The sequence below is a fragment of the Phanerochaete carnosa genome (genome assembly GCF_000300595.1).
Source record: "Phanerochaete carnosa HHB-10118-sp unplaced genomic scaffold PHACAscaffold_10, whole genome shotgun sequence".
Classification (NCBI taxonomy): Eukaryota; Fungi; Basidiomycota; class Agaricomycetes; order Polyporales; family Phanerochaetaceae; genus Phanerochaete; species Phanerochaete carnosa.
The window spans coordinates 782,620-793,710 of NW_006767637.1; the positions used below are offsets into that span (position 1 = coordinate 782,620).

An 11,091-nucleotide genomic window follows, 5' to 3' on the forward strand; every position below is an offset into this window, starting at 1 on the left:
CTAACTGCAAAGAAAGAAGAAGAGAAAAAGAAAAAAGGGTAATACATCGCCGTGATCGCCTTCAGCAACTTCGCGACCAGCTACTACCTTCACACTGCCTCTATCTTCACGAAGGCGACCTGGACCCTTGACTCGATGATCATCAAGCGCTGGGAGAGACACGTCCTGCAGTAGCGGTTTCACACTCGGCCTTCTGGAGTACATGCTCTCCTGAAAGAGCTCGAACACGGCGTGCAATGCGCCGGGAAAACACAAACTGCTATACCTATTCGCGGACAATAAAGGAGCACTGCAGCGCATCTTTAACCCGCGAATTGGACCCTCACAGAAATGCTCCTTGCTAGCTAGCGAACGCATACGACGCTGGTTGGAAGCAGACCCGGAACGAACCATACACATGTCATGGTGCCCAAGCCATGTTAACGTGCCCTTAAACGAACGAGTTGATACCCTAGCTAAAGAGGGGACTGAACTCACACAACCAACGATTAAATCTTATGCCTACATCAAGCAAAAGATCACCGAGAACGAAGTTCGCGTATGGCAACAGAAAATCAAGGAGTCTCCCAAATATAGGGGACACCAACTGATAGCTGGAGATCATCACGATCATCTACGACAAATTAAACACACGTCCTCGAACTGGTTCATAGCCCACAGCGGGGGAAAGAACCGAGAGATGGGCAGACTCACCAGATTAATGTCTGGACACGCACCGATTGGGGCGTTCAGACAACGATTTAATCTAGAAGGACCCACCACATGCTGGTATTGCCACCACGAACTGGGTCAAACAACGACAGAAACAAGGGACCACATGATATACATGTGCCCGGGATGGAGTCGTCTATACGACTTTAAAACAATGCACATAGCGGGTCACCCGTTGTATGACAAGACTAAGATAGGACACCGTCTTAAAACTGATACCGAAGTACGCAAAATGCATCGCGCATACTGGGAGATGCAAAATGACTTGACTAAAGTCGACGAATTGACTGAATACAGCCAGGACCTTAATTACAGAAAGAAAATACTAGGCACCAAGTGGGAAGATATCTACCACTTCGTGCGAGCTAACCCCATGGCGGGTACCTTTGAATGGTCTGACCTTGTTGATAAAGCATTTGATGATGCCAACAAAGGTCGTGACTACACCACTTCAGTCCACATATGGAAAGCTCTCATGCACTCGAAGAGACGCAAGGAGAAAAGAAATGACTACACCAAAGATTTGGAACAACGCTGTAGAGCTACATACTCCAGCGCGGTTCGACAGCACAACCGTCTCCTAAAACCAGGGGACATACCAATGGATCCGGGGAAATGGCAACAAACGTATCCCAACCCGGACCAAGCCGAACGCAAATTCACACAGTGGTATGCAAAGTACGTGGTATCTCAATACCGAATACTTTTCAACCACAATGAGAGCCTCCCAGTGGTTGAGGAAGAGGCATTGGCGTGAGAGTTTGGATACAGGGGCACGTACAAACCTGTAGGACAAACTTTCGAGGCGTTTTCCGACGCTGAAGATCCGCCTGCAGACGAGGATGAATGGGGCAATCAGGTTGACGAAGAGCACAGATAAGTTGGGCAAATCGTCATAGGGCGGCTGGAGCATAACCGTCCGACAACCGGTGACCATACCTAATGGGGGTCACCATGATGATAATTTGTGTTTCGGTTATGTAGGGCGTGGGTGAGGGGAACCATTAGAGATAGGTCTAATGTTTGGTGAGGTAGAGTCCATCGACTGGCTCGGTGCTCGTGCGAGGCCAGGGCCGTCTGGCGCGGTCCTGCGAATTCCTCTGCGCCCCCAGACCTTAGGTCAACCAGGTGAACCGGCACGGACCCTGTTGTGGCTGTAGCACAGGCCCTCATGTAGCAGTAGTTCTACGGGCCTTTATAAACAAGCGGGAAAAAAAAAAAAAAAAAAAAAGACTGCCAAAGACCTACGGTATCTGCTACACGAAAGATGGCATTAGCAGGGATCTTCAAGGTCAACTCGCTACGCACCGCCCAGACGAAGCACTGGGAATGCCCATCCACAGGGCCTGCATTTCTGCATCGAATGGTGTGACTTGGCCGCACCCTATTTTCTTTTCTATGGTTTTTCGTTCGCCCCTTTCTAGGGTGTACGTAACTGAGCATGCAGCTCCAGTGATGACCTTTTCAGGTTCATTTTCCTCGTGTGTTTTACGTTGTGAGCCGTCAGTGAACACTGCCCGGCTTCCGTAGTTGAAGGAGGCTAATTTTATGATTGGGTTAAGGAACGTCCTTATCCAATTATGGAGTTCTTCCTTCTGGGCCTTAGGTGGGCCCTCAAGGCTCATGGTTATGCGGTCCCTGTACACATCCAGTATACGGTTTCCTGGTTGTGCTTCGGTGCTAATGGAGTTAAATTCCTCCGTGAAGCCCTCCGTGACTTTGTATGCCGTTACTATGGGGGTTTCGGCATCTCTAGTTTTAGTTCCGCGATATGGGAGCGGTGCCTTAATATTAAGCGTCCCACTTTCCATTAAATCTGGCAAGTGGGCCCTTATAGGGTGATTTTCATGCAACATATGTGTGCGCAATGCCGCATGTTTCATGAGTTTATTAATGTTCTGTTGGACAGGGATTAGTCCTGCCGACATTTCGAGAAAGCCCACAGGGGTTGTTTTGAACGCCCCCATGATCCAACGGGCCGCTCGGCTCTGGGCCTTGGATAGTTCTTTCTCGATCCAATGTATACCCTTCCAGGAAGGGTTCCACCATAGTTGTGCCCCATAGGATAACAGGGGTACTACATTGGATATATAAATCCGCCGTTTATCTCTAGGCTTAAGTCCTCTAGACGAGTTGCCCAACATTTGGATTGCAGCAACAGTGCTGCAAGCCTTGTTTGTGTAGACCTTAATATGGTCCCTGAACGTAAGCTTGGGGTCAAGCCAGAATCCCAGATACCTCATTACCGGTTTGGGGGTAATGACAAAGGACGAATTTTCGTCAAAAATTCGTAATTTGGGACCAAGTGGTTGTTCGTCACTCCACTTCCACCCTTTGGTTTTCCGCCGGTGTATGAAGTGCATTAATTCAAGTTTATCAGTTTCTGCTGATAACCCCAATCTATGTAGGGTATGTATAAGTTTGAAATATATGTCCTGGATTAGGACATTATTGTATAGCAGCTGCTTGTGGTCTGGGTCTTCCGACCCTTTGCCCAGCTTGCCTCCAACGTGAATGAGCCCGTCGTCGACGAAGAACTGCACGGTGGCATGTCCGTTAGCCTGTATGTTTTTGTCAGTCCACTGTGTGCGGACCGTAACTCGGTGGTCCCCTAGAGTAAGGGTAATCGCCTTTTTTAAAGGGGCGATTTTGTGCATGGCCGGGGCTAGGTATAGACCCGTAAGGATAGGAGAAAGGCTCGAGCCTTGTCCGACTCCTAATGAGAAATCCATAGGATCAAGGGTTTCTCCATTAAACATGAATTGCGTCTGTCTATCTGACAGGTAGCTGACGAAATATTTACACAAATTTCCTGCGAATCCTTGTTTGGACAAGATTCTTGTCAGGAGATTGTGATTAACCGACGGGAAGAACTGGGCAACGTCGAGCAAGACTGCCGAAGAATCAATTCCTTTTTTCCACAATTGTTTCACGTTGTGGACAAGTTGTATTCCTGCATCCGTGGTACTATGTTGCATTGTACCACCGAATTGACACGGGTGCATTGCACCATACTTTTGTGCTTCAAATTGCATTCGTCGGGATATTATTTTTTCCATCAATTTGCCTAAGCAGTTGAGGAGAACAATGGGCCGGTAGGCCTTTGCCTTGGTGTAGTCAGGTCTCTTTGGCTTCGCAATGATAACCGTTTTCGAGACCTTGAATACCCGTGGTTGTATGCCTAGCTTAACGCATGCATCGTAAAATACGAGTATGGGAAGCTCGCAATCTTTCTTGTCGGACTCATCATCGTTGCGATACTTGGGGGATGATTCGTCTTTAAGTATTCGTTTAAGCCAGAACCACGAGACGTTGTCTGGGCCCGGTGCAGAGAAGTTGCTAGTGCCCTTGAGAGCTTCTCGCATTTCAGTGCGACTCATGGGTGGGAAAGCTCTTTCCTCGAGCTGCTCCATCTCATCAGCAATGGTCATGTCGACAGGTCGACTATTGGTCGGAGTAAATTGTTGTTGGAATATTTCCCCGACCCCTTTCGAGTCGGTGACAATATCCCCTTGGCTATTTGTGAGGGCGACGTTAGCCACTTGTTTTCGTGGCTTTGTCCATTCAACATTGTTCCATATTCTTGAAGGGTGTGTGTGTTTTAACACCCCTTCGAAGAAATCACGTTTAGCTCGTTTGGCCGCCGCTCGGAGGCGGTTGGATGCATTCTTTATTTTCTGGGCTTCCTCCATAAGGTGGATAGAAGCCAGATCGTTCTTATTCTCGATACTAGTTAGTATCTCATCATCATTCTCAGATATTCCAAGACGATGAATCATGATGTGTCTCGCCCGGATTAGCTTGTTTCGCCTCCGGATGTCTTTCTTAATAGATTTGACCGAAGCACGTATATTGCGTAGCTCCTTGGCCCTTTTGTTACATTCAGCATTCCACCACGACTTAGCATGATGTGAATGCTTGACTTTCTCGACGTTAGCCGACCAGGCTGCGTCAAATGTATATTGGATCCAATTTCCCCAACGCTCGATGTCCTCTTCAGAGGCATAGTCATCGATGTTGGTGGGCATCGCTGCGAGTCGTCCTCAACAAGCTTTAATGAATTTCTGGCCATTTTCTGAGCCTCTCTTAACCGTGTATGTAATTTTATCGACCGTTTCCAGGTCGATTTGAACAAATACTGGGCAATGATCACTATTAACTTGTTGATCATGTCGGTGTTCAATGTTTATAACATTGATATCTTCGTTGGTCCAGACTAGGTCTAGGGTACCATCGCTTTGGTCCTCTCTGTTGGACGACCAAGTATGAGCGTGTTCAGGTGATGTGTTTAAGGACAGGTTCATGTCCAGTGTGCACATTGTAATGAGGTCTTCCGCTTGGCGGTTGGCCCTAGTTCCGATGGGGACGGTGGAGTCCCACATGTGATGACGTAAGTTAAAGTCGCCTGCCATGAGATGTATTTCTGGCATGTTGCTGGCTTTATTTTCTAGGTAGTGCTGAGCACTGTGTGTTTTGGAATCATTGTACACGTTAAGGATACGTATGATTTGTTTGTTGGGCATGGTTAGCTCCAAGCATTGGGCATCGTCATGATTTACGATGCCCGTGTTAAGTCTCGGTGCGAGGTGCGCTCACCGTCTATTGACGATGGTGCACACGCGTTCTTTCTCAGATGCTCCGAGGAACATATACTGTCTGTGTGTGATTCCTTGGTGGTACTCGTCTCCGTCTTTCGACGTGGTAGACATTACTTGTTTAATATAACCCCAGAAGGGTTCTTGTACTAGCACGACGTCTGCCGTTCGGTAATTTCGTTCTAAAAAGATTTGAAGGTTGTCCTTCAATTTTTGAACGTTAAAGGAGACCACGGTAAACGGTCTGTTATTATCATCCCGGGGTGTAGGGGGTTGAGCGTTGTTGGGTTGTTTAACCCTGGCTTCCGCCTCCACCCTTTCCAGGTTTATATCAAGGGGGGGCGGTAAATCATCTATCTCTTCATCTTCATCAGAGGGGGAGTCCTCGTCGTCATCTGTGTTCCAGTTTTCCTGGTACATGTTTACAAGGTAGTCCACTTCGTGATCTATTCCTTGGTCTGTCTCATCATTTTCGCCGGATGAAAGATCGAATTGGAATTCGATCTCCGGCGACATCAAGTTGTTCTTTTAGTCACAAAGGCGGTCTTTCGGTACCGCTTCCACGTCCATGTCATTTGTTGTACTACTCATAGGCAATGGTACGAGGTAGTGGGCTATTATTACATGAGTGCGTCATGTGGGGGGACGGTTGGACTTTGGACTCAAGTGGCCGTTTGAGTTCATTGCGTCCTGTCATCCTCTCAAGTATCGTGGTATATATTAAACTGTTTAGCCTGGGGCTAGGTGACAATTTTAATGTATCTAGGTGGTCTACACCTGTGATCACGTGATGAGAGCCTGGACCGAGCCCTGACAAGTCAGGTGGTGACCACGTCTCGAGCATGCCGCGTGTGAGGCGGCGTTTGTGTATCTGGTTTCCCAGGATAAAGTGAGACGCCTTCCCGAGCGTTAACTCGTTGGGGGTCTCAAGCAGCAAGGCTGCCTGTGGGATTTCTCCCTGCGTCCCCTTTCCCCCGAAGGGTACAGGTTCCGCTGAATGACTCTGCAGCCACGTTCCGCTGGGCAGAGACGACAGCATCGACCTCTTGCATGGGTCTAGCTGTTGTGGATGTGTTGGCGATGGGGGTGACTCGACGCCGTGGCTAGACGCTTCACGGTCGACCCCCAGCCCGAGGTCTTCCGGAAGCGTCGTCGGGCCCATTACCGCTTTTCAGGCGGTAGCAGACCCAGCACCTAAACAGATAAAATAAGTTCGAAAGGGATAGGGAAGTGAGAACGTAACAATGGGCGACGGAATTGGGGAGCGAGACTCAAACAACGTGGGCGTCTAAGGTAGATAGTGGTGGTTGAAGGTCAAGGTGCGCAAGGTCTTTGGCAGTCACGGCCCCTACATTGCGTTCTCGCCGATTAATACACGTACGTCAATATGTTGCCCAGAAATCGAGCATCCAGCGGTGACAAACACCGGCTTCATATATTCTACGGAGTCTCGGATGCAGGTGCGAGGAATTCGCTTACTCGATACTGTAGTTCTGACTCGGTTCGTCAGCTTTGCAGGACGCTACCATGAAGATCTTCCAGAGAAGAACATGCTCAATGACCGGATAATTTACTTATCGTACACAACGCCCAAGATCTCTACATCCAGGCATAATCAAACACATATAGATTAGTTTAAAAAATGCATCTAAGGTACCGCATAAGCTGCCTCTCGTAAGAGAGTTGCAAACGAAGGTCAACGTTCACTAGTTCATTGAGTCATTAAATATTTGCTATTGATTCTGCTTATTGTACAAATGTATATCCTGATGGCATGGCTAAGACACTGACGTGGCTAAGACATCAGTGTGGCTAAGACATTGGAACATTGAATATTTGCTATTGATTCCACTTGAGTATAGTTCATCTGCTCCGGTGTTTTAGCCACACTGGTGTCTTAGCCATGCCATCAGAATATACATTTGTACAATAAGCAGAATCAATAGCAAATATTTAATGACTCAATGTCTTAGCCATGCCATTAGAATATACCTTTGTACAATTGTGTTCCAATGCTTTAATACCTGATAATTGGCTATAATATTACAGCTAAGACTTTAAGGTCAAAAAATGGTATTATAGGGCAATTTCAACCTTATATTTGCAAGGTCTTATGCCTTAGTGGTGTAGTGCACTGCGGTTACTTTCAGGCTGCGGGTTTGATTCCCACTTGTGCCATTTTTTGGGCTTTTCTGAAATTCTTCAGCGTGTCTTAGCCGCTCTTGGGCGCTTCTGGGTGGCTAGTCCAGTGTAACTTAATAAGTTCCCGTGTCTGGGCCGCCGAACTGAAACTCTTGTCGATGCCTACCGGATCTCAATGCAAAACAGCAGATACAGTGTCAGACGCATCTGCGAACAGCCAATCCAACAGTTTCCCCATGTCTCACAAACGACGCAGGACAGCAGATACAGCATCAGACGTAACTGCGAACAGCCACTCCGACGGTTCCCCCATGTCTCACAAACGACGCAAGACAGATGTAGCGCCGAACACATCTACGAACACCCACCCTGACAGCGTCTCCAGGACTACCAGATCTCACACACGACGCGAGGCAGCGGACAGCGTACGGGTGGTGAGTTGTACATTGCGGTGACGATATTGGTGGTTTATACAACTCATCTGCGGTAAACAGACATCCACTCCCCTGGCGTACGACTTTTGGGTCGCTGGCATATTGTCATCATTCCTGGGTCCAGTCTGTGAGGAGGATCATGTGGTGTGGAATCTTCTCTGCGACTTGTATGACAGCCCGTGGGACAAAGTGCACACTGCAAAGCCCTCTCAGTGCCAGGAGCTCAGTCGGAACGCGAACCCCGGTGCGCTCCCTCATCGGGCGCACTGGGCGTGGGTTGAGGCCAACCTGATTCCGAAGTGACAGAGGTATAGTGTGTATACCGCATACGAATTCCATTCCCCCCCCCCCGAAAACAGCACCAGCAATACCTGTCTACGTTACCTGAATGTGTAGAGTTCGATTACAGGTCTGTATGAGTAGCCGTAGCTTGTCAAGAGTACCAGTGATCTGTTGAGGGGCATGCTCTGCACATGCATCTGCCATGTGGTGCGTGTTGGTGTCCGTTCTCGCATCGCCCGCACTTTCAACATCAGTACTCACCTTCAACACTTCTAGGTCTCTCTGCTTGCTTTTCGCTCACTACAGGCATACACCGACGGCGCCGGGCGAGGGTACGTCTGACACGGAGCGGCCGTCGTCGCGGGTGTCGGCAATGTCGCGCGCAAGTGCGAAGCCGAACGCGTTGTTACCGGGACTACTCGGCGCCATCGGGTCCGGCGACATCGCCGTAGAACTCCAAGGCCCCTCTAGTCTGTGATGCATCCAGGTAAGTGAACAGTCTCTGCAACGAGATGTCAGTAGTACGAGAACGGCGAGTGCTCGTTGAACGTGAAGCGACGTCCTGAGCTACGGCTGCCGCATCCGATGTTGAGGCCTTGAGGTTTGAACAAAGACACCTACGGCTGAAGCTGGGGCCGGTAGCGGCTGCCGAGTCAGCTTCGTCATCGACCGGTCGTTCATACTCGGCGACCGAAGCTATGAGAATGCGAGGGCACTGTACAACGTTGGCTGAATTGCCGATTGGCAGTCCAATTTTGGGTCTAAGCTCAGCGGCAAGCTCACTGTTCTCCTTGTATGCGCCGAGTTAAAGAAAACGACCATGACTTGCTCGCCGAAACATAGATTGTTGTAGAAAATTATTGCCGAATTTGTTTCTGGCACGGCCTGGATTGTGCGGACACGAAGATCATTCGGACGAATGACTCGTGGCAGGAGCTACTCTAGATCTATATCCAATCGCAAATTTCTATCACAGTTTGCAGGTAATTTGATCAGTGAGTAGCCTCACATGGACACGGGAAGTCCGCATCGACGACAGAGACCTTGTTTACAATATAGCCTCAAGGGCGAATGCGATAACGGCCGACAGCTAGGATCCAATAGCAAGGTACATCGTTCTGCCCACTGCATGTTGCTCTTAGTAAGCATTCATCAGTCTATACCTGATCGACAGAGGCGGAATTAAGTCATACAGAGAATGTCTGTTAATATCGGGTCGAGCTCGGTGATAGAGCGTGCTATGATGCCGTGTTCTGTTGTTGAATATCTGTATGACACCAAGATCAGCTCAACCACTGCGACACATCTCGAGTCTGAAGAGGAAAATCCACCTCTAGCTGCTGCCGCTCGCCGCTGAGCAGCCCATTCCCTCGCCCTCGCGCGTCTCGCTTCCATAACGGCACTGTTCGCATTTTGTACAGACACACCCTCGCTCTCCGCCTGTGCGCGCCCCGCCCCTGCAGAACCGTCCAGTGCCTCCGCACTCTCATCCACATCCTCATTATCATCACTGTCACCATACCCTGTCAATCCACCCAAACCCGCCCTGTCCTTCTCCGCCTCCTCTTTCTTCCGCTTCTCCTCCTCTTGTTGAGCCCGTATGCGTCCCTTCTCGAGCCGCCATGCCTGCGCCCAGCGGCCGCGCAGGAATGCAAAGCGTGGGTCGGCGCCGTGGTTCGCGAGGATGCGCATCTCAAGTTGTGCTGGATTTGGTGAGGAGAGGACGTGCGATGCCGTCCGGCGCATCAGTTCTCTCTGGCTTTCCTCCGGCTGTTCTCTACCGTCAGCGGAATTACATTATTATAATAAAGGAGGAGAACGCACATCCTCATCGCTTCCGCCCCACTCATCTTCAGGAGCATGTCCGCTGTCACCTTCTGACTCGCGCAGCGCACGCAGGCGCGACTCACGCCCCTGCTCTATGGCACGTCGACGCTTGTTGCGCTGGTGGTCCTCTACCTCGGATGGCGAAAGGAAGAACGTATCTTCGGTATCGGAAGGGAGGTCAGACCAGCCTGTGGGCGATGCACTGCTCGGAGAATGTGCACGTGTGGATTCGGGAAGAGCATTGAGGAGGAGGCGGGCGTCGTACCTGTAAAATTATGTCAATAGCTTGTATTACGAGTGAAGGAAGGGAACTCTAGACGTTCAGTATCGGCTAGCCTATGATCAGTCAGACTGGAGTTCAATTCGTGTGGTCACGGCTTTCATTCGCAGGCAATGTATAATCCGTGATATGACCTGAGGAGGTAGCATACCTGTCTACCCAGACAGCTTTCCGGTCTTCGTCGTCCTTAACTTCTGCAACATCTTCATCCTCTCCAAGTTCCCTATAAGGTGCGTCCGCTGTGCCCTTCCACTGAATCAGTCCCTCCCCTTGCACGAGCTGGCCATCTACGGTTCTGACTTCCAGCGCCAGCGCAGCGGCGTGTCCTCTTGGTCCTCTGATAATATCGGCCTCGTGAGCTTGAATAAACAGCGCGGGGTCAGGTTCAGCTGGCTCTTGCGGTGCACGTTCGCGCCTCTTGTCTCTCTTGTGTAATTCAGCTTTACGTTTGGGCATGATAGCGATTTCTGGCTAAGGGTGTGAGAGACGAGTGAGCGGACAAACGTTCGGACATGGAGGAGATACTTGTTAACGTAATCCTTCCTTGTCACAGGATCTGATGGTATTGCTAAATTGTGCTTACGTAGGTCAACATCAAAGGCGTTCGCATATCTTCTTCCCACACTGCACCTTCACTCTCTACGGCCATCCGCAGACCGTCTGAGAGATAATGAAAACGTAATCTTGCGTGAGTTCAAGGAGTCTGCTAGCGTGTAGCTCACAAGAATGCCGCAGTATGGTCAATAAATACTACCGAGAACGACCTCGAAGTCGTTCGAATAGGTTCAGCTCAACGGAGAGACCAGCAAGCTGATCCATG

The 11,091-nt window shown here is 49.6% G+C and overlaps 2 protein-coding genes across 2 annotated transcripts; one reads left to right on the forward strand and one right to left on the reverse strand.

Annotated features, from left to right (window-relative positions):
- Positions 1 to 7,759: 7,759 nt before the first annotated feature.
- Positions 7,760 to 8,185, forward strand: PHACADRAFT_199896 (uncharacterized protein; the record flags this gene model as incomplete). The annotated part of the gene is made up of 2 exons (XM_007400160.1): positions 7,760 to 7,882; positions 7,943 to 8,185. The coding sequence occupies 2 exons, from the start codon at positions 7,760 to 7,762 to the stop codon at positions 8,183 to 8,185; spliced, it is 366 nt and encodes a 121-aa protein (XP_007400222.1).
- A 974-nt stretch (positions 8,186 to 9,159) lies between these two features.
- On the reverse strand, positions 9,160 to 10,763 carry PHACADRAFT_128787 (uncharacterized protein). The gene is made up of 4 exons (XM_007400161.1): positions 10,423 to 10,763; positions 9,989 to 10,256; positions 9,496 to 9,934; positions 9,160 to 9,431 (listed from the first exon to the last, which is right to left on the reverse strand). The coding sequence occupies exons 1-4, from the start codon at positions 10,725 to 10,727 to the stop codon at positions 9,403 to 9,405; spliced, it is 1,041 nt and encodes a 346-aa protein (XP_007400223.1). The 5' UTR covers positions 10,728 to 10,763; the 3' UTR covers positions 9,160 to 9,402.
- Positions 10,764 to 11,091: the final 328 nt, after the last annotated feature.

What these genes read in the sequence shown, in the direction of transcription:
- PHACADRAFT_128787 (XM_007400161.1), bottom strand. Translation starts at nt 10,727, where the DNA reads ATGCCCAAACGTAAAGCTGAATTACACAAGAGAGACAAGAGGCGCGAA. An exon ending in AAAGCTGTCTGGGTAGACAG is followed by an intron (nt 10,257 to 10,422) that starts GTATGCTACCTC and finishes ATAATTTTACAG; the next exon opens with GTACGACGCCCGCCTCCTCC. An exon ending in GCGAGCGGCAGCAGCTAGAG is followed by an intron (nt 9,432 to 9,495) that starts GTGGATTTTCCT and finishes GGTGTCATACAG; the next exon opens with ATATTCAACAACAGAACACG.